This window comes from Amblyraja radiata, chromosome 8 (assembly GCF_010909765.2).
Source record: "Amblyraja radiata isolate CabotCenter1 chromosome 8, sAmbRad1.1.pri, whole genome shotgun sequence".
Taxonomy (NCBI): domain Eukaryota; kingdom Metazoa; phylum Chordata; class Chondrichthyes; order Rajiformes; family Rajidae; genus Amblyraja; species Amblyraja radiata.
In genome coordinates, this window is record NC_045963.1 from 64,490,610 (window position 1) to 64,517,780 (window position 27,171).

Here is a 27,171-nt window from a genome sequence, read left to right on the forward strand (position 1 = left end):
TTGATGGGCTGAATGACCTAATTCTGCTCCTATCACTTATGATCACATGATCTTATGATATGATATTCATTTAGTTTGAGGTTTTTGCTAGATCTCCATGTGCGGGCAGCAGAGGGTCAGGTAGTGGTAATGGTGATTGGCATTTCAGTGGGAGAACATTTTTGGAACAGTGTTCACAACTCCATTAGATTTTTAAGATAGTTCTGAATAAGGATACGTCTAGACTTGGGGGAGAGCAAATTACAACACTATTGATCACCAGTTAGAGAGAGTAATTTGGGAGCAGCTGTTCTTGGGTCAGTCCACATCTAACGTGGGAATCATTAGAAGACCAAAGTTCAAGACTGGTATGAGTAGGAAGGAATTTCAGATGCTGGTTTAAACCGAAGATAGACACAAAACGCTGGAGTAACTCGGCAGGACAGGCCACATCTCTGGAGAGAAGTAATGGGTGACTTTTCGGGTCAAGACCCTTCCTCAGACTAGATAGGGATAAGGGAAACTAGAGATATAGATGATGATGTAGAGAGATAAAGAACAATGAATGAAAGATATGCAAAAAATAATGATGATAAAGGAAACAGGCCATTGTTAGCTGTTTGTTGGGTGAAAACGAGAAGCTGGTGCGACTTGGGTGGGGGAGGGATAGTGAGAGAGGGAATGCTGGGTTACTTGAGGAGTAGGGAAAGAATGGGAAGCAGGCAGCAAAACTTTGTAAATTTGGCCAAAAAGGAAACAGACGCATTTGTAGTATGTAGGAAGATGTAATCAGACAGGAACTTTAAGGAATATAAAGAAAGCAGGAAGGAACTAAAGCAGGGGATGACCAAAGAGGCCATGAAATTCCCTTGACAAACAGCATTAACAACAATCCCAAGGCATTTATACACACATTTAAACAAGTGGGTAACTAGTGAGAAGATAGGATCACACAGCGCAAAAGGAGGGATTTTATGCTTGGAGTCAAAGGATGCAGGTGAGGTACTAAAGGAGTACTTTGCATCAGTATTCAACAAGGTGAAGGACATGTAGGAGAGGATATCAGTGGGGTTCAGCTCCTATGCCAGTACGTTTACAAATAACACAAAAATGTATGGGATTGTGGACAGTGAAGAAGGCTACCAGAAGATCCAGCAGATTATACATACATTAACACTATCCAACACACATTAGGGACAATTTTACATTGATACCAAGCCAATTAACCTACTAACCTATATGTCTTTGGAGTGTGGGAGGAAACGAAAGATCTCGGAGAAAACCGACCCGGTCACGGGGAGAACGTACAAATTCAGTACAGACAGCACCCGTAGTCAGGATCAAAACCGGGTCTCAGGCGCTGTAAGCTCTGTAAAACAGCAACTCTACCACTGCACCACCGTGCCACTCTTAAACATTAGGTTTAAGGTGAGAAGAGAAAAATTTAAAGAAGATATAAAGCCGTTTTCTTTGCTATATTTAGGCACCTGGAATGTACTGTCAGTGGTGATTGTGGATACGATAGTAGCATTTAATAACATTTTAGATAGGCAGGTAAATATGCAAGAAATGGAGGGATGTGCAGGCAGAAGAGATTAGTTTAAGTAGGCGGAATGTTCAGCGCAGACATCATGGGTCGTAGGGCCTGATGGTGAAAGTTCTTGCTGTTACACTTTGTTTTTCTTACAACTGCATCCTCCGTACAAATCTTCCCAAATGGAGCAGAATTGTACTGCAGATCAATCTTTAAGCCAATGGTCCACATCCAATACAAGAGTAATAGGGTTATAATGGTGGGGGATTTATACTTCTCCAATATTGACTGAGAGTGCATTAGTGCAAAGGGTTTAAATGGGGATGAATGAGTAAAGTGAACCTGGGAGAGTTCAGCCAATGTGTAGATAGTCCTATTAGCTGCACTGGACCTAATCTTGGGAAATAAGGCTGGGCTAATGGTAGCAGTTCAAGTTCAAGTTCAAGTTTATTGTCATGTGTCCCTGATAGGACAATGAAATTCTTGCTTTGCTTCAGCACACAGAACATAATAGGCATTTACTACAAAACACATGAATAAATAAACTGATAAAGTGCAAATAACAAATAATGGGTTATTAATGTTCAGAGTTTTGGCCGAGCCAGGTTTAATAGCCTGATGGCTGTGGGGAAGTAGCTGTTCCTGAACCTGGTTGTTGCAGTCTTCAGGCTCCTGTACCTTCTACCTGAAGGTAGCAGGGAGATGAGTGTGTGGCCAGGATGGTGTGGGTCTTTGATGATACTGCCAGCCTTTTTGAGGCAGCGACTTCGATAAATCCCCTCTATGGAAGGAAGGTCAGAGCCGATGATGGACTGGGCAGTGTTTACTACTTTTTGTAGTCTCTTCCTCTCCAGGGCGCTCAAGTTGCCGAACCAAGCCACGATGCAACCGGTCAGCATGCTCTCTACTGTGCACCTGGAGAAGTTAGAGAGAGTCCTCCTTGACAAACCGACTCTCCGTAATCTTCTCAGGAAGTAGAGGCGCTGATGTGCTTTCTTAATAATTGCATCAGTGTTCTCGGACCAGGAAAGATCTTCAGAGATGTGCACGCCCAGGAATTTGAAGCTCTTGACCCTTTCAACCATTGACCCGTTGATATAAACAGGACTGTGGATCCCCATCCTACTCCTTCCAAAGTCCACAATCAGTTCCTTGGTTTTGCTGGTGTTGAGGGTCAGTTTATTGTGCTGGCACCATATGGACAGTTGCTCAATCTCTCTTCTATACTCGGACTCATCCCCATCAGTGATACGTCCCACAATAGTGGTGTTGTCAGCGAACTTGATGATGGAGTTCGCACTATGACCGGCTACGCAGTCATGAGTATAGAGTGAGTACAGCAGGGGGCTGAGCACGCAGCCTTGAGGTGCTCCCGTGTTGATTGTTATCGAGTCTGACACATTTCCATCAATATGAACAGACTGTGGTCTGTGGATCCCTGGAGCATGGAGACACAAGATATGGCAGATATTGGAATGTGGAGCAATAAACAAAATGCAGGAGGAACTCGGCAAATCAGGCAACCACTGGTAAGGGAAATGGACAGTTGATGTTTGGCGTCCAGACTGGTCCACATATGCTGCCTGATAGGCTGAGTTCTTCCAGGAAATGTTCTTTTTAGCAATGGATCATTTTATTGGTGTTATTTTATTGGTGTTATTTTATTGATGTCATTTTATTGATGTTATTTTGCTTTAAGTTTCAAGACAGTTATGGAAATGGAGAAAATTGGTGCGGAGGACAAGGTCCTAAATTAGGGAAGCCTGATTTCAATAAGGCAGCACCTGGTGGAAGCAGATTGGGAGCATTTGGTTGTAGGAGTCTTCTAATAGTGAGATTTGTGCAGTTTCAGAGCTAACAACCCCGGAGAAGTGAAAGGTTAAGATAGTAGGATCAGGGACACAAAGCGACGAAAGGCGTTGAGGGTTTAGTTTAGTTTAGTTCAGTCATGTAGTGATACAGCATGGAAACAGGCACATTGGAACATGGAGCCCATGCCGACCATTGATTACCTGTTCACACTAGTTCTATGTTATCCCACTTCTCATCCACTCCCTACACAATAGAGGCAATTTACAGAGGCCAACTAACCTACAAACGTGCACGTCTTTGGAATGTGGGAGGAAACCGGTGCACCCAGTGGAAACCCATGTGGTTAGACAGGGAGAACATGCAAACGCCACACAGACAGCACCTGAGATCAGGATTGAAGCCGGGTCTCTGGCTCTGTGAGGTAGCAGTCTTTATGCACCAACGTGGCACCCACATTTGATGAAGGAAAGGGAAGCATTTGGCAGGCATAGGCAAATGAAACAGGAGAGACACTTGGGTATAAAGAGAGCAAAAGACTACTTTAAAAAAAAATTAGGAGAGGAAAGGGGCAAGAAAAAATTAAAAATTAAGAAGAATCCCAAGGATTGAACAATTGTATTAGAGTAAGAGGGTAACCAGGGAAAGAGTAGGAGCCAAGGAAAGTGAGGGCTGTTGCAAAGAACAATGGGGACCCGGCATGGGGGGACTGCCATGAGAGAACAAAGTGGGAACTGGTGTGCGGGGCACTATAGTTTTAGAATCCTCTTCCTAGGGCATAAGCATGTGTTTGTTTGTTTTGTTTGTTCGTTCGTTCTGGTTAAGGCGCTGTGCACACGGCAGCCAGCCAACAGTTGCTTGTCTTTTTCTTTTTTTCACTTTTAATTTCAAGTATTTGAGTACCTTGAGTTTTGTGACTGTTGACAGAACAATTTCCCTCCGGGGATGAATAAAATGTTATCGTATTGTATCGTAGAACTGCTGCCAGATGCTGTGAAGTTTTGTGTCCAGTGCCCGACAGGAGAGGGGACAAATAGGAATGACAGGGGAGTGAATGATCTTTCACGATGTTGGTTGCTTTCCAGAGGCAGCGTGGAGTGTAGGGTAGAGTAATTGCCAAACTAGGCTGTGATGTAATCAACAGGATGCTTTATGCGGTCCATGTGTAGACATTTGTAAGAGCTGTTGGAAGCATGCTGAATTTCCTTAGTCTTTATCCGACTGCAACAAAATCTTACATATACATAGAAACATAGAAACATAGAAAATAGGTGCAGGAGTAGGACATTCGGCACTTCGAGCCTGCACCGCCATTCAATATAATCATGGCTGATCATCCAACTCAGTATCCTGTACCTGCTTTCTCTTCATACCCCCTGATGCCTTTAGCCACAAGGGCCACATCTAACTCCCTCTTAAATATAGCCAATGAACTGGCCTCAACTACATTCTGTGGCAGAGAATTCCAGAGATTCACCACTCTCTGTGCGAAAAATGTTTTTCTAAACTCAGTCCTAAAAGATTTCCCTTTATCCTTAAACTATGACCCCTTGTTCTGGAATTCCCCAACATCGGGAACAATCTTCCTGCATCTAGCATGTCCAACCCCTTAAGAATTTTGTAAGTTTCTATAAGATCCCCCCTCAAATTTCTAAATTCTAGCGAGTACAAGCCGAGTCTATCCAGTCTTTCTTCATATGAAAGTCCTGACATCCCAGGAACCAGTCTGGTGAACCTTCTCTGTACTCCCTCTATGGCAAGAATGTCCTTCCACAGATTAGGAGACCAAAACTGTACGCAATACTCCAGGTGTGGTCTCACCAAGACCCTGTAGAACTGCAGTAGAACCTCCCTGCTGCTATACTAAATTAATGTTACTAGAACTGCCAGCTTTGTTCCTGATTTACTGCTCAGTTTAACGCAATGTGTACAGTCAACAAGCACTTACATGGAGCAGGATTTAACCTTTGATATTCAGTGTTTGTACTTTTGAGCTGTTGCTTTTACCAAAGGTATTGTTTGTCATTTCAGTGCAGAGTGAAAGAGCGAAGCTCAGGAGAAAATAAGAGAGTTTACAAATTGAGGATACATGTGCAGAATATTCATAAATATCCAAGAGCTTTCATGCTGCCTTTTGTTTACAATTATTTTTGTGGTCATCATCTGTTCTGATCTTTTGTTGTTATTACCCACAGGTCTAAAGGCAAACACATCCCTGATCCAATCCCCAGGAGCTCTGGTGGTGCGTGAAGGTGAAACAGTGAAGATACGGTGTGTCCTGAACAGCACCAATGTGAAATACAATGTGAACATATACATCGTTCACTGGTACAACTCACGTAATGGAATAAAAATACTTAGTCTTGATGTTAATGGCGACACTTACAGGTCAACGGGCTTCTCCGAGCGATTTCAGCTTTCCAGGAACAACACCAGTAACAGCTACTCACTGACCATTACAAAGGTGGAGATTGCCGACTCTGCTGATTACATCTGTGGCATTTGGGGGAAGATATTTGGAAATGGAACCAAGCTGAATGTAACCAGTGAGTATTTAAATTGGTTCTAATTCCAATCCTAACATCATGAGGAATCATGATGTCATGTTGTCAGTTTTACAGAGACAGACATCAGTAAAAGTTCACACTGCAAAATGGAGAATGAAAATAGGTCAAAATTATTTTTTAACTGAATAATGCAGGTCACTCGTTACTGCGTTCTGAGATCAGGATGGAGAATGTAATTCGGCATTGCCAGAGAGGTACACATAGTGTGAACAGATGAATGTAAAGAAATTACAGTATAGGTAGGTTAGTTTCTTCATTTATAATCACTTTGCTTGAGTTTACTTTATGGTCACGTCTACCGAGGTACAGTGAAAAGCTTTTGTTGCCTGCTAACCAGTCAGCGGAAAGACAATACATGATTACAATCGAGCCATTCACAGTTTATGCACAGGCACTATTAGCTGGGGCGCCGTCCTGTATGCTATGGCTGCCCAACCTGCAGCTGTCCGTTTTTTCATCTCTTTTTTTTATTTTTAGTTAGTTAAAATGTTTTTGTTCTGGAGTTCAAGTCTTTTTTATATGAGGGGTGGGGGGGAGGGGGGGAATGGGAAACTACCTTTCAGGGTCCCTACCTGGTCGGAGAGGCAGCTTTTCTCCGGGCTGCACCTTCGACCCGTCCTCGCGGCCTACCAGCGGGCCTGGAGTGGCGTTTCCTGAGGGGACCGCCCAGAACCTCGGCTTCGGCAGCGGCGCAGCGCTGGAGCACTAATGCGGAGCGGGCGATGCCTTGCCCGGGTCGCCTGGCTGGAGCTCCGGTAAGCTGAAGTCTGCCGATGAACATCACGGAGCTGCGGGTCTGTGGAGCGGCCAGAAGCGTTGAACTTTTCATCGGGAGCCTGGGATCTCTCACCGAGATCGCCAGTTGTGGAACTCCATCCGGCGCGGCCTTGTTGGTTTCGGAAGCCGCGGTCTCGAGTAAGGAGGCGGCCGCTCCAGGTGTCCCATGCCGCTGAGAAGATTCTCCAGACGCCGGAGCACCATCACCCGGCGAGAACGGCCTGGAACATTGGGCCTCTGTAGCGGCGACTGCGGAGGCCTCAATAGGCCCAACTATGGGGGGACATGGGGATGGGACTGGACTTAGTGTCTTCCCTCATAATGGAAACCATTGTGGGGGGATGTTTTTTATGTTAAAATTATTTATTATTGTCATGTTTGTATTCTTTTTTTATGTACTGCATTGACAACAAGCATTTCATTACACCTCGGTGTATGTGACTAATAAAGAAACATTTGAACCTAGTTGCACCGTCTGCCACACTGAGATCAATAACTCGATGGTCAGCATGGGCTCAGTGAGTGAAGGACCTGTCTCCATGCTGCATCTCTACACTAAAGTGAACTAACATTACCACCTCAATGATCAACTGTACTATTTCCATACACTCTTATTCCTCCAATATACAGAGATCTGCTTATCTCCGTGTAGCAACAAAGGACTAAATAAACGACTAAACAAAGCTAAATGAAAAATGAAATCGCCATTGTGAGGCAACACCTCCCAACACTGGAGGGAGAGAGAGAGAAAGAGAATGAGAGAGCGAAAGATAATTGTGAACAGGGAGAAAGTTGCAATCAGCTGCAATCATGATTTTAATATCAGTTGCTAATCAAGTTAGCATCACTTTTACATGAGGTTATCTAATGTCAAAGGATGAATGCATTTTTTAGTTGAAACACACAAAGTATTTAGCAACCCCAACATTAGTGTTCATCTGTTGATATTTTCCCTTTCAAGTTGCAAATCCTCCGATCCTGATCCAATTCCCGAGGCTGGAGCGTGTCACTGAGGGTCACACGGCACGGTTATGGTGCTCCATGGAGAACGCTGAAGTGGGAAACACTGACGTCCACTGGTACCGAGAACTACCCGGGCAGGACATGGAGTGGGTTTTAACACACGAGGCAGGAGGCAGCGTACGAAGGAGACCAGGCTTCACTGAGCGGTTCCAGCCGTTCAAAGAAACCTCCAACAGCAGCTTCATCCTGAATGTCACAAAAGTGACGCTCAATGACTCTGCCGTCTATTACTGCACAGTGTGGGGAGATATCAGAGGGAACGGAACCCAGCTCAACGTAACCAGTGAGTACAAATTATATTTGGTTTTATTAACCTATGTGTAACTATATTGGGTGTAATTCACTTCCCTTGAATTGGCACATGTACCGGGAGTACTGAAAGAGTAAGGAGATCATACTGGAGCCCAGATTCTGGAGACCAATACATTGTGGCCCCTCACTAATGGTGTGAGCACTGATATGGTAACTGATGTCAGGTCTGGGTTGTGGGAAATAAATTTTAAATGTGCAGTGTGTTCTTCATTGTAGAGAAAACTAGATACTTTGTTCAGTGCTCAGTGTAATAGCAGGGCACTGCTCACAGCAGTTTGAGTTAAGGTACAGGAGAGCAGAACAACAACTTGTCATGGCTTTAGATTAACCAATGCTGCCTCCATATTCCAATGGTTCAATAGTTCTTTATTTGTCACATATGCAACTGTGCAGTGAAATTATTTTTGCATATATTACAAATGCTGGCGGTGCCATGTTTTGGCGCCTTCATTCAAAGTGCAACGTCCGGTCAGCCCACAACTCGATGTACTGGAGTAGTTCCCACGAACCAAAGTCCCTCTCCTCTCCTTGCCCGGCCATCTTTGTGGCCCAGGGATGCCTCCAGCAGACTACCTGGAGGCACTGGAAACATTTCCCTGATTCAACCTCGCACCGGCCCTTGCTCCTTGTGTCTGACGTCTCCAGCTCTCTCCCGGTCATGCCAACCGATGAGCCTTTTGACGGGCTCCCAGTCCCGCCGACCGGCAAACCTTCGGGCTGGTTTTCAACCAGGAATCACTGATAATTGAACCACTCACAGAGCAGAGGCAACAACAACAACAACGCTGTCACTGGATCCAAGGCCAGGCCTCTAGGACTGGCTGAGAAGAAACAGGTTACACGTGGTAGTCTGGCGCGTCGATCTCTACAAAGCTGAGGCCACGCGCCAACTCTCGGACACCTCCTCCTACTTACCCTTGGACCATGGCGCCACTGACGAGCACCAGGCCACCATATCTAGCACCATCACCGACTTCATCAATTCCCACGCCCTGCCCGACCAAGCTTCCAACCTCATCGTTCCCCAGCCCCGCACGGCCCGTTTTTACCTTCTCCCCAAAATCCACAAACCCGGCTCTCCCGGCAGACCCATTGTCTCTGCTTGTTCGTGCCCCACCGAACTCATCTCCACATACCTTGACTCCATACTATCCCCCTTGGTCAAATCCCTTCCCACCTATGTTCTAGACACCTCAGACACCCTCCGCCGCCTCCGCGCATTCCACTCTCTAGGCCCTTACCCCCTCATCTTCACCATGGATGTCCAGTCACTCTACACCTCCATCCCCCACCACGATGGCCTCAAAGCCCTCCGGTTCTTCCTCGACCAGAGGAGCAACCTATACCCAGCCACTGACACCCTCCTCCGCCTAGCGGAGTTGGTCCTCACCCACAACAACTTTACGTTTGACTCCTCCCATTTCCTCCAAACACAAGGCGTAGCTATGGGCACACCCATGGGCCTCAGCTACACCTGCCTCTTTGTCGGGTACGTTGAACAATCCTTGTTCGAGACGTACCAGGGCCCCATCCCTGACCTCTACCTCCGTTACATTGACAACTGCTTTGGGGCCACCTCCTGCACCCACTCACAACTGACTGACTTCATCCACTTCACCACCAACTTCCATCCGGCACTCCAATATACCTGGACCATTTCCGACACTTCCCTACCATTCCTTGACCTCACCATCTCCATCGCAGGGGACAGACTTCTGGCCGACATACACTACAAACCTACTGACTCACATGGCTATCTGGACTACACGTCTTCCCACCCTGCCCCCTGTAAAGACTCCATCCCCTACTCCCAATTCCTCCGCCTACGCCGCATCTGCACCCAGGATGAGACGTTCCACACCAGGGCATCGGAAATGTCCTCGTTCTTCAGGGAACGGGGATTCCCCTCCGCCACCATAGATGAGGCTCGCACCAGGGTCTCATCCATACCCCGCAACACTGCTCTCTCTCCCCATCCCCGCACTCGCAACAAGGGCAGAGTCCCCCTAGTCCTCACCTTTCACCCCACCAGCCGGCAAATACAACACATAATCCTCCGCCACTTCCGCCACTTGCAACGTGACCCCACGACTCGCCACATCTTCCCATCCCCCCCTATGTCTGCCTTCCGCAAAGACCGCTCCCTCCGCAACTCCCTTGTCAATTCTTCCCTTCCCTCCCGTACCACCCCCTCCCCGGGCACTTTCCGTTGCAACCGCAAGAAATGCAACACCTGTCCCTTCACCTCCCCCCTCGACTCAATTCAAGGACCCAAGCAGTCGTTCCAGGTGCGACAAAGGTTCACCTGCATCTCCTCCAACCTCATCTACTGCATCCGCTGCTCTAGATGTCAGCTGATTTACATCGGGGAGACTAAGCGTAGGTTGGGCGATCGTTTCGCCGAACACCTCCGCTCAGTCCGCAATAACCTACCTGAACTCCCGGTGGCTCAGCACTTCAACTCCCCCTCCCATTCCCAATCCGACCTCTCTGTCCTGGGTCTCCTCCATTGCCAGAGTGATCAACACCGGAAATTGGAGGAACAGCACCTCATATTCCGCCTGGGTTGTTTGCGCCCCGATGGCATGAACGTTGAATTCTCCCAGTTTTGCTAGCCCTTGCTGTCTCCTCCCCTTCCTTAATCCTCGAGCTGTCTCCTCCCATCCCCCCGCCCTCGGGCTCCTCCTCCTCCCTTTTTCCTTCCTTCTCCCCCCCACCCCCTATCAGTCTGAAGAAGGGTTTCGCCCAGAAACGTCGCCTATTTCCTTCGCTCCATAGATGCTGCTGCACCCGCTGAGTTTCTCCAGCATTTTGTGTACACGTTGATCACCTGTGTTCATGCCCTCCATCAGGCTGACAGTTCATAGTTGTCTGGATCTGAGTCATTGCTTATCAGCATTGTGTTGATGCGGGCCCCTAATCCATGTTAAATAGTGTGAAGCACGGTTGCAATTCTCCCTCAATATAATTTCCATGTTCCAGTGAAGTAGATAACTCATTGCACCATCGGCAGTAAAGGAAAGATAAGAATCCGACACAAAGGCAGAAAAATAGGGGCGGTGTAAGAACAGAGTCAACGTGGATGTATGAAATGGACATCATGGTTGAGAAATCTTTTAAAGCTCACGTTGTTAGATGTTTGTAACTAGCAAAGTAGGGTAGAATCTCTGGAGGAACTGGAATGAACAGCAGGTATCCAAGCTGAGGGGCTGTGACTAGTGAGAGGTGGAGTACGATTTGGTGCTGGGACCCTCACCTTATCACAATCGAGGATGAGGAGACCAAGTATAACATATCCAGGGTTCCAGCATCTGCAGTTCCTTCTTGAACACATAGCATATTCAGGTTAGTTGTTAGGCGATGCAACATGTGAGGAGGCTTCAAGGGGCACAGACAAGTATAAAGAGCTGGACAAGTCAGATGGACTATATCTTCATTCACTTCTGTAGGAAAAATTGACATGCAAAGCATTTTTTTTAATGTTGTGAGACTAAGGTCAGAAGAATCTGGGTGTTCTCATACATAAAATAACTTAAAGTCAACATGTAGATAGAATGAGCAGTTTGGAAAGCAAATAATATGTTAAAAAAAAAGGGAAAAGCTGTTGGAGTAACTTAAAAGGTCAGCCAGCAAGTCCGGAGAACATGGATAAATCTGACATCCTCGATAATCTTACTCTTCAATTATCCTGAGCCTCCCTGGGAAGTATGTGATGGTATCCACATTTTAGAAACTGTTACACACTAAATGCTGGAGAAATATGATGCCTTCCATTGAGCTCTATGTATATTCACACAGATCCCCTGGATGATCCGGTCCTTATCCAGTCTCCGTCAGTCAGCAAGGTGGCAGAGGGTGTAACTGTGCAGTTGCAATGTGTCTTGCACAAAGCTGGTGTGAATGACACTGACGTCCACTGGAACCAGCAGCGACCTGGGAAAAACAGCGAGTGGATAATGAGCCACTTTGTGGATGGCAACGTCACCAGGTCTGGCTGTATCTCTGACCGCTTTAAGTCTTTCAGGAATGCCATGAACAACAATTACATTATGACCATCGCCAATGTCTCCATCAATGACACAGCTGTCTACAACTGCAGTGTGTGGAGTTACATCTATGGAGCAGGGTCCCAGCTCAATGTAACTGGTAAGTCATTATTTGCCTACACTGACGATAACAGCAGCTCACACTTCAACCTTCACGCAATGACTCACCGACACATGGGAATTCTGTGACCACTCCCAGTAAAACAGAGAGTGGGGAAGTTATCCTTGGCGTGTAAAGTGCAACAACTAAGAAATAGATAAGTGTGTGATAGGACGAGTACAAGGGAACAAAAATCAAAAGTGTAAATAGTCTCCGCAAATGGTTTGTGGATGAAAAAGGATTTGCCTTTGGGTTTGAGCTGTCAGAGATGGAAGATATTACCAACTAAAAGCATAACGTCAAATAGTCATACCGCGTGGAAACATGCCCTTCTGCCCAACTTGCCCACACCGGCCAACATGTCCAGCTACACTAGTCCCACCTGCCTACATTTGGCCCATATCCCTCCTGAAACATATCAGAGTAAGGAGAGAAAGAGGATCACTTCATATGTTGTTAAAAGGAATAGATTAGCTCATAAAATCCAATGGGAGAAGAAATATTATCAATTTCTTAAGAAAAAGCCAAGCTTGATGTTATGAGTTTGAGTTTAATTTATTGTCACGTGTACTAACATACAGTAAAAAGCTTTTGCGGGCTAACTAGTCAGTGGAAAGACAATACATAATTACAATTGAGCCATCCACAGATACACGATAAAGGGAATAACGTGAATAACGTTTAGTGCTAGATAATGCCAGTGAGTCCAATCAAAGATAGTTCAAGGATCTCCAATGTAGATAGTAGTCCCAGTGGAACTCAGCAGGTCAGCCAACATCTGTGAAGGTAAATGTACAGACAGTGTGTTGGGTCAAGACCTCTTCAGACTGATGGAGTAGGAGAGAGCTGGTGGAAAGTGGTGAGAGAGTAGGGGTGGGGCAAGAGCTTGCAAGTGACTGGTAGACTCGTATATTCAGAAACAAGGGTCCTGAACTTAAAGAAGGGTGACTTTGAGGGTATGAGACGTGAATTGGCCAAGATAGACTGGCAAATGATTCTTAAAGGGTTGACGGTGGATATGCAATGGAAGGCATTTAAAAGCTGCATGGATGAACTACAACAAGTGTTCATCTCAGTTTGGCAAAAGAATAAATCAGGGAAGGTAGTGCATCCGTGGATAACAAGGGAAATCAGGGATAATATCAAAACAAAAGATGAAGCGTACAAATTAGCCAGAACAAGCAGCCTACCAGAGGACTGGGAGAAATTCAGAGTCCAGCAGAGGAAGACAAAAGGCTTAATTAGGAAAGGGAAAATAGATTGTGAAAGAAAACTGGCAGGGAACATAAAAACTGACTGCAAAAGTTTTTATAGATATGTGAAGAGGAAAAGATTAGTTATAACAAATGTAGGTCCCTTGCAGTCAGAAACAGGCGAATTGATCATGGGGAACAAGGACATGGCAGACCTATTGAATAACTACTTTGGTTCTGTCTTCACTAAGGAAGACATAAATAATCTGCCGGAAATAGCAAGGGACCAGGGGTTAAATGAGATGGAGGAACTGAGTGAAATCCAGGTTAGCCGGGAAGTGGTGTTAGGTAAATTGAATAGATTAAAGACCGATAAATCCCCAGGGCCAGATAAGTTGCATCCCAGAGTACTTAAGGAAGTAGCCGCAGAAATAGTGGATGCAATAGTGATAATTTTTCAAAACTCTTTAGATTCTGGAGTAGTTCCTGAGGACTGGAGGGTAGCTAATGTAACCCCCCTTTTTAAAAAGGGAGAGAGAAAACGGGGAATTACAGACCAGTTAGTCCAACATCGGTGGTGGGTTAGTTGGAGGTCTTTTATGTGGTGAGTGGGGGTGGGGAAGGGGGAAACTTTAATTTTTATTCACCTACCTGGTCGGAGAGGCAGCATCCCTCCAAGCTGCTTCTTCGCCCAGTCCTCGCGGCCTACCATCGAGAATGGAGTGGCATTTTCCTGTCGGGACTGGCCGGGACTACAGCTTCGGCAGCTGCACAGCGCTGGGATACCAACAGGCAGCGAGCGATGCCTTACCGGGTCGCCGTACGGTAAGCTCCGGAGCGCTGTGGCCGCCGACTCCCAACATCGCAGAGCTGTGGCTGCGGGCGGCCGGCCGCAGGCGGCGCTGGATTTGGAGCGCCGCGGAGCCATGGATCGAGTTCGCCGTGGTCGGAGCTCCAACCGGTGCGGCCTGAGGGCTACAAGTGCCCCGGTCTCCGGTCTCCGGGGAGGAGGCAGCAGTTCCAGAACTTCCAAGCCGCTGAGGAATGTTTCACCCGACGCCGGGGTTCCATCTTCACGTCAAGAGGGCCCTGAAAATCATCGGACTGGCTGCAAGGCCACAAATGGGCCCCGACCTCAGGTGTTTCAGAGGAAGAGGACTTAACTTTCTGGTGCCTTTCCCCACAGTGGAAATTTTTGATTGTGCTGTGGGGGGACATTTGTGTTAAACTCTAAAATGTGTTGTGTCCATTTTCTTTATTTTTTTATCCTTTTTCTCTGGTTTGTATGGAAACTTATTATCTAATTTATGTAAAGCACTTTGATGTCAATGCGAGTTGACTTAAAACGTGCTATATGAATGAAACTTACTTACTTACTTACTTATAGAATTTTTCGAGGATGTAACTAGTAGAGTGGATAAGGGAGAACCAGTGGATGTGCTATATCTGGATTTTCAGAAGGTTTTTGACACGGTCCTACATAAGAGATTAGTAAACAAACTTAAAGCACACGGTATTGGGGGTTCAGTATTGATGTGAATAGAGAACTGGCTGATAAACAGGAAGCAAAGAGTAGGAGTAAACGGGTCCTTTTCACAATGGCAGGCAGTGACTAGTGGGGTACCGCAAGGCTCAGTGCTGGGATCCCAGCTATTTACAATATATATTAATGATCTGGATGAGGGAATTGAATGCAACATCTCCAAGTTTGCGGATGACACAAAGCTGGGGGGCAGTGTTAGCTGTGAGGAGGATGCTAGGAGGCTGCAAGGTGACTTGGATAGGTTGGGTGAGTGGGCAAATGCATGGCAGATGCAGTATAATGTGGATAAATGTGAGGTTATCCACTTTGGTGGCAAAAACAGGAAAGTAGACTATTATCTGAATGGTGGCCGATTAGGAAAAGGGGAGATACACCAGTCATTGAAAGTAGGAATGCAGGTGCAGCAGGCAGTGAAGAAAGCAAATGGTATGTTAGCATTCATAGCAAAAGGATTTGAGTATAAGAGCGGGGAGATTCTACTGCAGTTGTACAGGGTCTTGGTGAGACCACACCTGGAGTATTGCGTACAGTTTTGGTCTCCTAATCTGAGGAAAGACATTCTTGACATAGAGGGAGTACAGAGAAGGTTCACCAGACTCATTCCTGGGATGGCAGGACTTTCATGTGAAGAAAGACTGGATAGACTCGGCTTGTACACGCTAGAATTCAGAATATTGAGGGTGGATCTTATAGAAACTTACTAAATTCTTAAGGGGTTGGACAGGCTAGATGCAGGAAGATTATTCCCGATGTTGGGGAAGTCCAGAACTAGGGGGTCACAGTTTAAGGATAAGAGGGAAGTCTTTTAGGACCGAGATGAGAAAATCATTTTTTACACAGAGAGTGGTGAATCTGTGGAATTCTCTGCCACAGAAGGTAGTTGAGGCCAGTTCAGTGGCTATATTTAAGAGGGAGTTAGATGTGGCCCTTGTGGCTAAAGGGATCAGGGGGTATGGAGAGAAAGCAGGGAATGGCGGTGCAGGCTCGAAGGGCCGAATGGCCTACTCCTGCACCTATTTTTATGTTTCTATGTTTCTATATGGAGGGTACACAAAAATGCTGGAGAAACTCAGAAGGTGCAGCAGCATCTATGGAGCGAAGAAAAGGCAACGTTTCGAAACGTTGCCTATTTCCTTCGCTCCATAGGTGCTGCTGCACCCGCTGAGTTTCTCCAGCATTTTTGTGTACCTTCGATTTTCCAGCATCTGCAGTTCCTTCTTAAACATCGTATATGGAAGGGTTGATTATCAGATGAATGATGTGCAGGAGGGATAGGGGAAGATATTAACAAAGACTGGAGGTGATAAGCGGAAAAAGACAATAGATTACAAATAATGAAATCTGATAAGAAAAGGTTGGAATAAAATGTGGAACCCGAGGGTGGATGGTGAGGTAGATCGGAACCGGAAGATGGAGGTGATGTGGCAGATAAATGTACCCAGAGGGGCTAGGGCTGTGTAATGAATAGCGAGTGGAAAGACAGGTATATGTGAGTTTTTATTTTTATCTGCACCTTTGTTGCTTGTCAAATGCCTTCTGAAAGTCCAAATTCACATCAGCTAGTTTTCCCTTATCTGTGCTGCTAACTACAATCCTAAAAAATTAGCTGATTTGTTGAATATGATTTCCTTTACAAAAACATGTTGACTCCACCCTGTCCTGATATATTCCAAATGCCCCACTTACTTAATAATAAATTAATAATAGATTACAGCTCTTCCCTCATCCATGCTTCCCCTCATAATCTTGTGTGGTGATCTACACTCTCAACTCATCCGTCTCACCTCCTGTGCTTCTTGGTTTAAATGCAGTTAAACCTACCAGTCCTCTCATGCTCCCCCTCCCATCTCTGCCAATGCTTCCACTGGACTTGCCTGTTCTATTGTCTACATATGAGTCCGTTGTCATTCTGGGTCCCAACTCCTTGTCTCACTAGTTTAAACTCTCTTGAGTAGCACGAGCAGACCTCTCCACAAACCTATTCAGAACTTTGTTTGGCCCCATGCACAGGTTATATAATATTGCAGGATCACTGAACTCAGTAACATTGTTCTGGTTTAAGTATCACAAGGGCCCATTCCTGTGCTGTGCACACCTATGGCCCTAATCAAAAGGACTCCATATTGCATCCGATAGAATAACTACTTCTTGAGTACAGCGTGCACAGCCTAACAAAACACTACATCTAGTGGTTTGTGCACGTCGGGTTGATTGCATTAGTCGAAACAGGGTGGACCACGTGAAGGTTGCAATCTCCCATCCCATAGAATGACTAAAACAATTCTACATATTTAGTGTTAGATTCTGTGCACTCTTTAAGCATGGTTGTGCTGAGTGTTTTTTTTTTAAGAAGACGTATTTTCCCATTAAAGATGCGAATCCTCCGATCCTGATCCAATTCCCGAGGCTGGAGCATGTCACCGAGGGTAACATGGCACGGTTATGGTGCTCCATGGAGAACGCTGAAGTGGGAAACACTGATGTCCACTGGTACCGAGAACTACCCGGGCAGGACATGGAGTGGGTTTTAACACACGAGGCAGGAGGCAGCGTACGAAGGAGACCAGGCTTCACTGAGCGGTTCCAGCCGTTCAAAGAGGCCTCCAACAGCAGCTTCATCCTGAATGTCACAAACGTGATGCTCAATGACTCTGCCGTCTATTACTGCACAGTGTGGGGAGATATCAGAGGGAACGGAACCAAGATGATTGTCACTAGTAAGTTCAGTTTACACAATACTAAACGATCTCCGTTAGTGAAAATATAGAGCATGCCAGGGGTGGGATAGCAGTTTTGCGCGTTCATTTTTATTTCAGTTTACAATATTTACAATGTTAAAAACATTAAAAGTATTGAATCTTTTAGTTTTCATAGTCATACAGCGTGAAAACAGGCCCTTCGGCCCAACTTGCCCATACCGATTCATTTTCATGTATATATTTATGCAGGGTCGGATTTAGATGAAGAGAGGCCCTAAGCTATTTCACTTGTGAGGCCCCCCCATCCCCTGGTCCAGAGGTAAGTAGGAGGAGGTGTCCGAGAGTTGGCGCGTGGCCTCAGCTTTGTAGAGATCAACGCGCCAGACTACCATGGCACCTCCCTTGTCGGCGGGTTTGATAACCCAGTCTGGGTTGTTGCGGAGTGAGTCGATGGCAGTACGTTCAGGGGGGGAGAGATTAGAGTGAGACAGGGGAGTGGAGAAGTTGAGGTGGTTGATGCCCCGCCTGCAGTTTTGGATAAAAAGGTCTAAAGCCGGAAGATGGTCATGAGGGGGGGTCCACGAGGAGGGGGTTCGTTGGAGACGGGAAAAGGGATCATCAATAGGACCAAAGCCTCCGGAATCGCAAGCACAGCGCCACCAATGGTAGATTTTGTAACAACGCCACTATCTCAAAAGTTTAACACACCTTGGTGCAGCGAGCGTAGGCCCCCCTAGATCTCGAGGCCCTAAGCTTAAGCTTGTCTAGTTTATACATAAATCCAGCCCTGTATTTATGCTTTCTAACAAATTAGATAGACAAATACACATATGTTGGCAATTTGTGGAGCATCACGTTTCTGCCCCGGCTCCTAACTCCAAGCTTACAGTCACACTTTACCTTATTGTGTTAGCCTGAATCTGACCTCACCATCTTGTGCTCACCAAACAGGGCCCCATCTTTCAACATTATAACCTTCCCTGGACAACAATTAAATAAATAATTTCCTATTGGAGTCGCTCATCCCCCACCCTCTTTTCTGTTACACCACTACACCTTCTAGTTACTGTCAACTTCATTGTGACTTCAATTGGTAGCAGCGTGAGTGTAAAAGTCAGGATGTCATGCTGCATCTTTATAAACCATTGGTTTGGCTGTATTTGGAGTTCTGTGTGAGTTCTGGTTGGCCCATTGTAGGTAGGATGTGGGGGGTTTCGAGAGGGGGTGAGCGAGGGAAAGGGAGGGAGAGAGGAAGGAGGGAGGAAGGAGGGAGAGGAAGGAGGGAGAGAGGGAGAGAGAGAGAGGGAGCGAGGGAGGGAGAGGGATACTTCCAGAATGGATTCTATATCATCATCTGGTGCTAAAAGCAGGAAGCAGCCGTTCAAACAGTAGCATACAAAGAGATGGCAATGAATGCACTGTTAAGTAAGGTGCGTAGAAGACATGTCATTTGGTAGCAAAGTTATGCATTCTTGTACTCTTACATGGGTATGGCCGCACATAAAAGCAACATTCTTTTCAGCAAAACGGCACCGCATAAACATACTGATTTTCTCAGCAAAATACTGATTTTCAGGTACTAGTGTGGTAGGTGTATGGAACAAGCTGCCAGAGGAGGTAGTTGAGGCTGTGACTATCCCATCATTTAAGAAACAATTAGACAGGTACAGGGATAGGACAGTTTTGGAGAGATATGGACCAAGCACAGGCAAGTGGGACTAGTGCAGCTGGGATATTGTAGCAATGTTACAAAATTTTGAGATTTAAAAAATCAAGTCTGTAATTTATCCCATCAGATAAAGCATAAAAAGAAGTTTAATTTGTCACCTAATTCACTTTCATATCTCAAGTATTTAAAAAGTTATGGCCATTTTCATACTCGGAAATTAGCATCTTGTTCCCTATTGATTTTCTATGGACATAACAAAAAAGCTGTGATCGTGTGCAGTCAAAAGCCCATAACCTTCTTAAAAATTAAGAGAACTGATTGAAATTTTCAGTTATCGTAGATTGAACCATTCTGAAACAAATATAAAATAATCTTACTTGGATGACCTGAAATTAAAGCATATAATTAGTTAGTTACCCAAGTGTAGCTAATTTCAAACTTCAATTACTAGATCTAAACATCTATCCATTTCTTAATAAATGATTAACATTTTTAAATAGCCTAAGTGTCCAAATAATATTCATAAATAATTCACAATAAAACATGATTTTTAAATCTCATTTACATTAATTTATAGGCCAAATGGAAGGAATTTAGTGTTCAATTGCTGTAAATTAAAGTCCATTTAAAATCAGCTTTCTAGTGGGATCCTGCGAACGCGCTGGTTTGGAACGTTCACATTGCGGTAGATTTGTGCCCCCAAATGCCCAGAAAAATACTGCGGGATATAATGGGCCCAAAATGAGCTTCTCGCAATATTAAACTTTGTATAAAGGGATCTTAAGAAGCCCTTTTTAATGTAAAAATAAGCAGCATACCTTCAATTATTTGCTCTATGAGACCCTGACAGCTGCCGGTGGTCGCGGGTTTAGAGATTGATTTTTAAACTACTATAACTATTATACGAGGCCTTTAAAACTAATAATAGCTTTTGCGACGGGGTCTTCCAGCGATTTTTCGTTAATAATGAACTAGGCTGAACATCTTCGATTTGAACAGCCTAGAGAAAATCGCGTTTTAAACCCGCCCCCCTCTAAACGGCGTCAAAATCGCGCACACCCGCAGCGACAGATTTTCAGCGACGCTTCAGGTGGGCTTTGCAACATACCTAGATATTGTTGGCCGATGTGGGCAAGTTGGGCTGAAGGGCCTGTTTCCACACTAATCGATGATCAAATAGATAAAGCCAGTGAGTCCAATCAAAGATAGTCCAAGGATCTCCAATGTAGATAGTAGTCCCAGAGGAACTCAGCAGGTCAGCCAACATCTGTGAAGGTAAATGTACAGACAGTGTGTCGGGTCAAGACCTCTTCAGACTGATGGAGTAGGAGAGAGCTGGTGGAAAGTGGTGAGGGAGTAGGGGTGGGGCAAGAGCTTGCAAGTGACTGGTAGACTCGTATATTCAGAAACAAGGGTCCTGAACTTAAAGAAGGGTGACTTTGAGGGTATGAGACGTGAATTGGCCAAGATAGACTGGCAAATTATTCTTAAAGGGTTGACGGTGGATATGCAATGGAAGGCATTTAAAAACTGCATGGATGAACTACAACAAGTGTTCATCTCAGTTTGGCAAAAGAATAAATCAGGGAAGGTAGTGCATCCGTGGATAACAAGGGAAATCAGGGATAATATCAAAACAAAAGATGAAGCGTACAAATTAGCCAGAACAAGCAGCCTACCAGAGGACTGGGAGAAATTCAGAGTCCAGCAGAGGAAGACAAAAGGCTTAATTAGGAAAGGGAAAATAGATTGTGAAAGAAAACTGGCAGGGAACATAAAAACTGACTGCAAAAGTTTTTATAGATATGTGAAGAGGAAAAGATTAGTTATAACAAATGTAGGTCCCTTGCAGTCAGAAACAGGCGAATTGATCATGGGGAACAAGGACATGGCAGACCTATTGAATAACTACTTTGGTTCTGTCTTCACTAAGGAAGACATAAATAATCTGCCGGAAATAGCAAGGGACCAGGGGTTAAATGAGATGGAGGAACTGAGTGAAATCCAGGTTAGCCGGGAAGTGGTGTTAGGTAAATTGAATAGATTAAAGACCGATAAATCCCCAGGGCCAGATAAGTTGCATCCCAGAGTACTTAAGGAAGTAGCCGCAGAAATAGTGGATGCAATAGTGATAATTTTTCAAAACTCTTTAGATTCTGGAGTAGTTCCTGAGGACTGGAGGGTAGCTAATGTAACCCCCCTTTTTAAAAAGGGAGAGAGAAAACGGGGAATTACAGACCAGTTAGTCCAACATCGGTGGTGGGGAAATTTCTGGAGTCAGTTATTAAAGACGGGATAGCAGCACATTTGGAAAGTGGTGAATTCATTGGACAAAGTCAGCATTGATTTATGAAAGGTAAATCATGTCTGACGAATCTTATAAAAAAAGATGGTGGATGTGCAGGAGTGGGCACCGTCTGTGTATGGCAGCCTGTCCGCAGTCCGTCTCTTCACCTTTTTTTTATTTTAAGTCCTGTTAAAAAATGTTAGTTTGTTAGTTGGAGGTCTTTTATGTGGTGGGTGGGGGTGGGGAAGGGGGAAACTTTAATTTTTATTCACCTACCTGGTCAGAGAGGCAGCATCCCTCCAAGCTGCTTCTTCGCACAGTCCTCGCGGCCTACCATCGAGAATGGAGTGGCGTTTTCCTGTCGGGACTGGCCGGGACTACAGCTTCGGCAGCTGCACAGCGCTGGGATACCAACAGGGAGCGAGCGATGCCTTACCGGGTCGCCGTGCGGTAAGCTCCGGAGCGCTGTGGCCGCCGACTCCCAACATCGCAGAGCTGTGGCTGCGGGCGGCCGGCCGCGGGCGGCGCTGGATTTGGAGCGCCGCGGAGCCAGGGATCGAGTTCGCCGGGGTCGGAGCTCCAACCGGTGCGGCCTGAGGGCTACAAGTGCCCCGGTCTCCGGTCTCCGGGGAGGAGGCAGCAGTTCCAGAACTTCCAAGCCGCTGAGGAATGTTTCACCCGACGCCGGAGTTCCATCTTCACGTCAAGAGGGCCCTGAAAATCATCGGACTGGCTGCAAGGCCACAAATGGACCCCGACCTCAGGTGTTTCAGAGGAAGAGGACTTAACTTTCTGGTGCCTTTCCCCACAGTGGAAATTTTTGATTGTGCTGTGGGGGGACATTTGTGTTAAACTCTAAAATGTGTTGTGTCCATTTTCTTTATTTTTTTATCCTTTTTCTCTGGTTTGTATGGAAACTTATTAACTAATTTATGTAAAGCGCTTTATGTGACCTCTTGATGTCAATGCGAGTTGACTTAAAACGTGCTATATGAATAAAACTTACTTACTTATAGAATTTTTCGAGGATGTAACTAGTAGAGTGGATAAGGGAGAACCAGTGGATGTGCTATATCTGGATTTTCAGAAGGTTTTTGACATGGTCCTACATAAGAGATTAGTAAACAAACTTAAAGCACAAGGTATTGGGGGTTCAGTATTGATGTGAATAGGGAACTGGCTGATAAACAGGAAGCAAAGAGTAGGAGTAAACGGGTCCTTTTCACAATGGCAGGCAGTGACTAGTGGGGTACCGCAAGGCTCAGTGCTGGGATCCCAGCTATTTACAATATATATTAATGATCTGGATGAGGGAATTGAATGCAACATCTCCAAGTTTGCGGATGACACAAAGCTGGGGGGCAGTGTTAGCTGTGAGGAGGATGCTAGGAGGCTGCAAGGTGACTTGGATAGGTTGGGTGAGTGGGCAAATGCATGGCAGATGCAGTATAATGTGGATAAATGTGAGGTTATCCACTTTGGTGGCAAAAACAGGAAAGTAGACTATTATCTGAATGGTGGCCGATTAGGAAAAGGGGAGATACACCAGTCATTGAAAGTAGGAATGCAGGTGCAGCAGGCAGTGAAGAAAGCAAATGGTATGTTAGCATTCATAGCAAAAGGATTTGAGTATAAGAGCGGGGAGATTCTACTGCAGTTGTACAGGGTCTTGGTGAGACCACACCTGGAGTATTGCGTACAGTTTTGGTCTCCTAATCTGAGGAAAGACATTCTTGACATAGAGGGAGTACAGAGAAGGTTCACCAGACTGATTCCTGGGATGGCAGGACTTTCATATGAAGAAAGACTGGATAGACTCGGCTTGTACACGCTAGAATTCAGAATATTGAGGGTGGATCTTATAGAAACGTACTAAATTCTTAAGGGGTTGGACAGGCTAGATGCAGGAAGATTATTCCCGATGTTGGGGAAGTCCAGAACTAGGGGGTCACAGTTTAAGGATAAGAGGGAAGTCTTTTAGGACTGAGATGAGAAAATCATTTTTTACACAGAGAGTGGTGAATCTGTGGAATTCTCTGCCACAGAAGGTAGTTGAGGCCAGTTCATTGGCTATATTTAAGAGGGAGTTAGATGTGGCCCTTGTGGCTAAAGGGATCAGGGGGTATGGAGAGAAAGCAGGGAATGGCGGTGCAGGCTCGAAGGGCCGAATGGCCTACTCCTGCACCTATTTTTATGTTTCTATGTTTCTATATGGAAGGTACACAAAAATGCTGGAGAAACTCAGAAGGTGCAGCAGCATCTATGGAGCGAAGAAAAAGGCAACGTTTCGAAACGTTGCCTATTTCCTTCGCTCCATAGATGCTGCTGCACCCGCTGAGTTTCTCCAGCATTTTTGTGTACCTTCGATTTTCCAGCATCTGCAGTTCCTTCTTAAACATTGTATATGGAAGGGTTGATTATCAGATGAATGATGTGCAGGAGGGATAGGGGAAGATATTAACAAAGACTGGAGGTGATAAGCGGAAAAAGACAATAGATTACAAATAATGAAATCTGATAAGAAAAGGTTGGAATAAAATGTGGAACCCGTGGGCGGATGGTGAGATAGATCGGAACCGGAAGGTGGAGGTAATGTGGCAGATAAATGTACCCAGAGGGGCTAGGGCTGTGTAATGAATAGCGAGTGGAAAGACAGGTATATGTGAGTTTTTATTTTTATCTGCACCTTTGTTGCTTGTCAAATGCCTTCTGAAAGTCCAAATTCACATCAGCTAGTTTTCCCTTATCTGTGCTGCTAACTACAATCCCAAAAAATTAGCTGATTTGTTGAATATGATTTCCTTTACAAAAACATGTTGACTCCACCCTGTCCTGATATATCCCAAATGCCCCACTTACTTAATAATAAATTAATAATAGATTACAGCTCTTCCTTCATCCATGCTTCCCCTCATAATCTTGTGTGGTGATCTACACTCTCAACTCATCCGTCTCACCTCCTGTGCTTCTTGGTTTAAATGCAGTTAAACCTACCAGTCCTCTCATGCTCCCCCTCCCATCTCTGCCAATGCTTCCACTGGACTTGCCTGTTCTATTGTCTACATATGAGTCCGTTGTCATTCTGGGTCCCAACTCCTTGTCTCACTAGTTTAAACTCTCTTGAGTAGCACGAGCAAACCTCTCCACAAACCTATTCAGAACTTTGTTTGGCCCCATGCACAGGTTATATAATATTGCAGGATCACTGAACTCAGTAACATTGTTCTGGTTTAAGTATCACAAGGGCCCATTCCTGTGCTGTGCACACCTATGGCCCGAATCAAAAGGACTCCATATTGCATGCGATAGAATAACTACTTCTTGTGTACAGCATGCACAGCCTAACGAAACACTACATCTAGTGGTTTGTGCACGTCGGGTTGATTGCATTAGTCGAAACAGGGTGGACCACGTGAAGGTTGCAATCTCCCATCCCATAGAATGACTAAAACAATTCTACATATTTAGTGTTAGATTCTGTGCACTCTTTAAGCATGGTTGTGCTGAGTGTTTTTTTTTTAAGAAGACGTATTTTCCCATTAAAGATGCGAATCCTCCGATCCTGATCCAATTCCCGAGGCTGGAGCGTGTCACTGAGGGTCACACGGCACGGTTATGGTGCTCCATGGAGAACGCTGAAGTGGGAAACACTGATGTCCACTGGTACCGAGAACTACCCGGGCAGGACATGGAGTGGGTTTTAACACACGAGGCAGGAGGCAGCGTACGAAGGAGACCAGGATTCACTGAGCGGTTCCAGCCGTTCAAAGAGGCCTCCAACAGCAGCTTCATCCTGAATGTCACAAACGTGATGCTCAATGACTCTGCCGTCTATTACTGCACAGTGTGGGGAGATATCAGAGGGAACGGAACCAAGATGATTGTCACTAGTAAGTTCAGTTTACACAATACTAAACGATCTCCGTTAGTGAAAATATAGAGCATGCCAGGGGTGGGATAGCAGTTTTGCGCGTTCATTTTTATTTCAGTTTACAATATTTACAATGTTAAAAACATTAAAAGTATTGAATCTTTTAGTTTTCATAGTCATACAGCGTGAAAACAGGCCCTTCGGCCCAACTTGCCCATACCGATTCATTTTCATGTATATATTTATGCAGGGTCGGATTTAGATGAAGAGAGGCCCTAAGCTATTTCACTTGTGAGGCCCCCCCATCCCCTGGTCCAGAGGTAAGTAGGAGGAGGTGTCCGAGAGTTGGCGCGTGGCCTCAGCTTTGTAGAGATCAACGCGCCAGACTACCATGGCACCTCCCTTGTCGGCGGGTTTGATAACCCAGTCTGGGTTGTTGCGGAGTGAGTCGATGGCAGTACTTTCAGGGGGGGAGAGATTAGAGTGAGACAGGGGAGTGGAGAAGTTGAGGTGGTTGATGCCCCGCCTGCAGTTTTGGATAAAAAGGTCTAAAGCCGGAAGATGGTCATGAGGGGGGGTCCACGAGGAGGGGGTTCGTTGGAGACGGGAAAAGGGATCATCAATAGGACCAAAGCCTCCGGAATCGCAAGCACAGCGCCACCAATGGTAGATTTTGTAACAACGCCACTATCTCAAAAGTTTAACACACCTTGGTGCAGCGAGCGTAGGCCCCCCTAGATCTCGAGGCCCTAAACTTAAGCTTGTCTAGTTTATACATAAATCCAGCCCTGTATTTATGCTTTCTAACAAATTAGATAGACAAATACACATATGTTGGCAATTTGTGGAGCATCACGTTTCTGCCCCGGCTCCTAACTCCAAGCTTACAGTCACACTTTACCTTATTGTGTTAGCCTGAATCTGACCTCACCATCTTGTGCTCACCAAACAGGGCCCCATCTTTCAACATTATAACCTTCCCTGGACAACAATTAAATAAATAATTTCCTATTGGAGTCGCTCATCCCCCACCCTCTTTTCTGTTACACCACTACACCTTCTAGTTACTGTCAACTTCATTGTGACTTCAATTGGTAGCAGCGTGAGTGTAAAAGTCAGGATGTCATGCTGCATCTTTATAAACCATTGGTTTGGCTGTATTTGGAGTTCTGTGTGAGTTCTGGTTGGCCCATTGTAGGTAGGATGTGGGGGGTTTCGAGAGGGGGTGAGCGAGGGAAAGGGAGGGAGAGAGGAAGGAGGGAGGAAGGAGGGAGAGGAAGGAGGGAGAGAGGGAGAGAGAGAGAGGGAGCGAGGGAGGGAGAGGGATACTTCCAGAATGGATTCTATATCATCATCTGGTGCTAAAAGCAGGAAGCAGCCGTTCAAACAGTAGCATACAAAGAGATGGCAATGAATGCACTGTTAAGTAAGGTGCGTAGAAGACATGTCATTTGGTAGCAAAGTTATGCATTCTTGTACTCTTACATGGGTATGGCCGCACATAAAAGCAACATTCTTTTCAGCAAAACGGCACCGCATAAACATACTGATTTTCTCAGCAAAATACTGATTTTCAGGTACTAGTGTGGTAGGTGTATGGAACAAGCTGCCAGAGGAGGTAGTTGAGGCTGTGACTATCCCATCATTTAAGAAACAATTAGACAGGTACAGGGATAGGACAGTTTTGGAGAGATATGGACCAAGCACAGGCAAGTGGGACTAGTGCAGCTGGGATATTGTAGCAATGTTACAAAATTTTGAG

At 45.5% G+C, this 27,171-nt stretch overlaps 1 protein-coding gene across 1 annotated transcript in view; it reads left to right on the forward strand.

The window, feature by feature from the left end:
* Positions 1 to 5,652: 5,652 nt before the first annotated feature.
* LOC116976518 overlaps positions 5,653 to 27,171 on the forward strand; it is a 37,705-nt gene continuing 16,186 nt past the window's right edge. Inside the window, exons 1-3 of the mRNA XM_033026410.1 lie at positions 5,653 to 5,868; positions 7,628 to 7,972; positions 11,800 to 12,147. Coding sequence (XP_032882301.1) covers positions 7,708 to 7,972; positions 11,800 to 12,147 — 613 coding nt within the window. The 5' untranslated portion in view covers positions 5,653 to 5,868; positions 7,628 to 7,707. The remainder of the gene's footprint in view (positions 5,869 to 7,627; positions 7,973 to 11,799; positions 12,148 to 27,171) is intronic.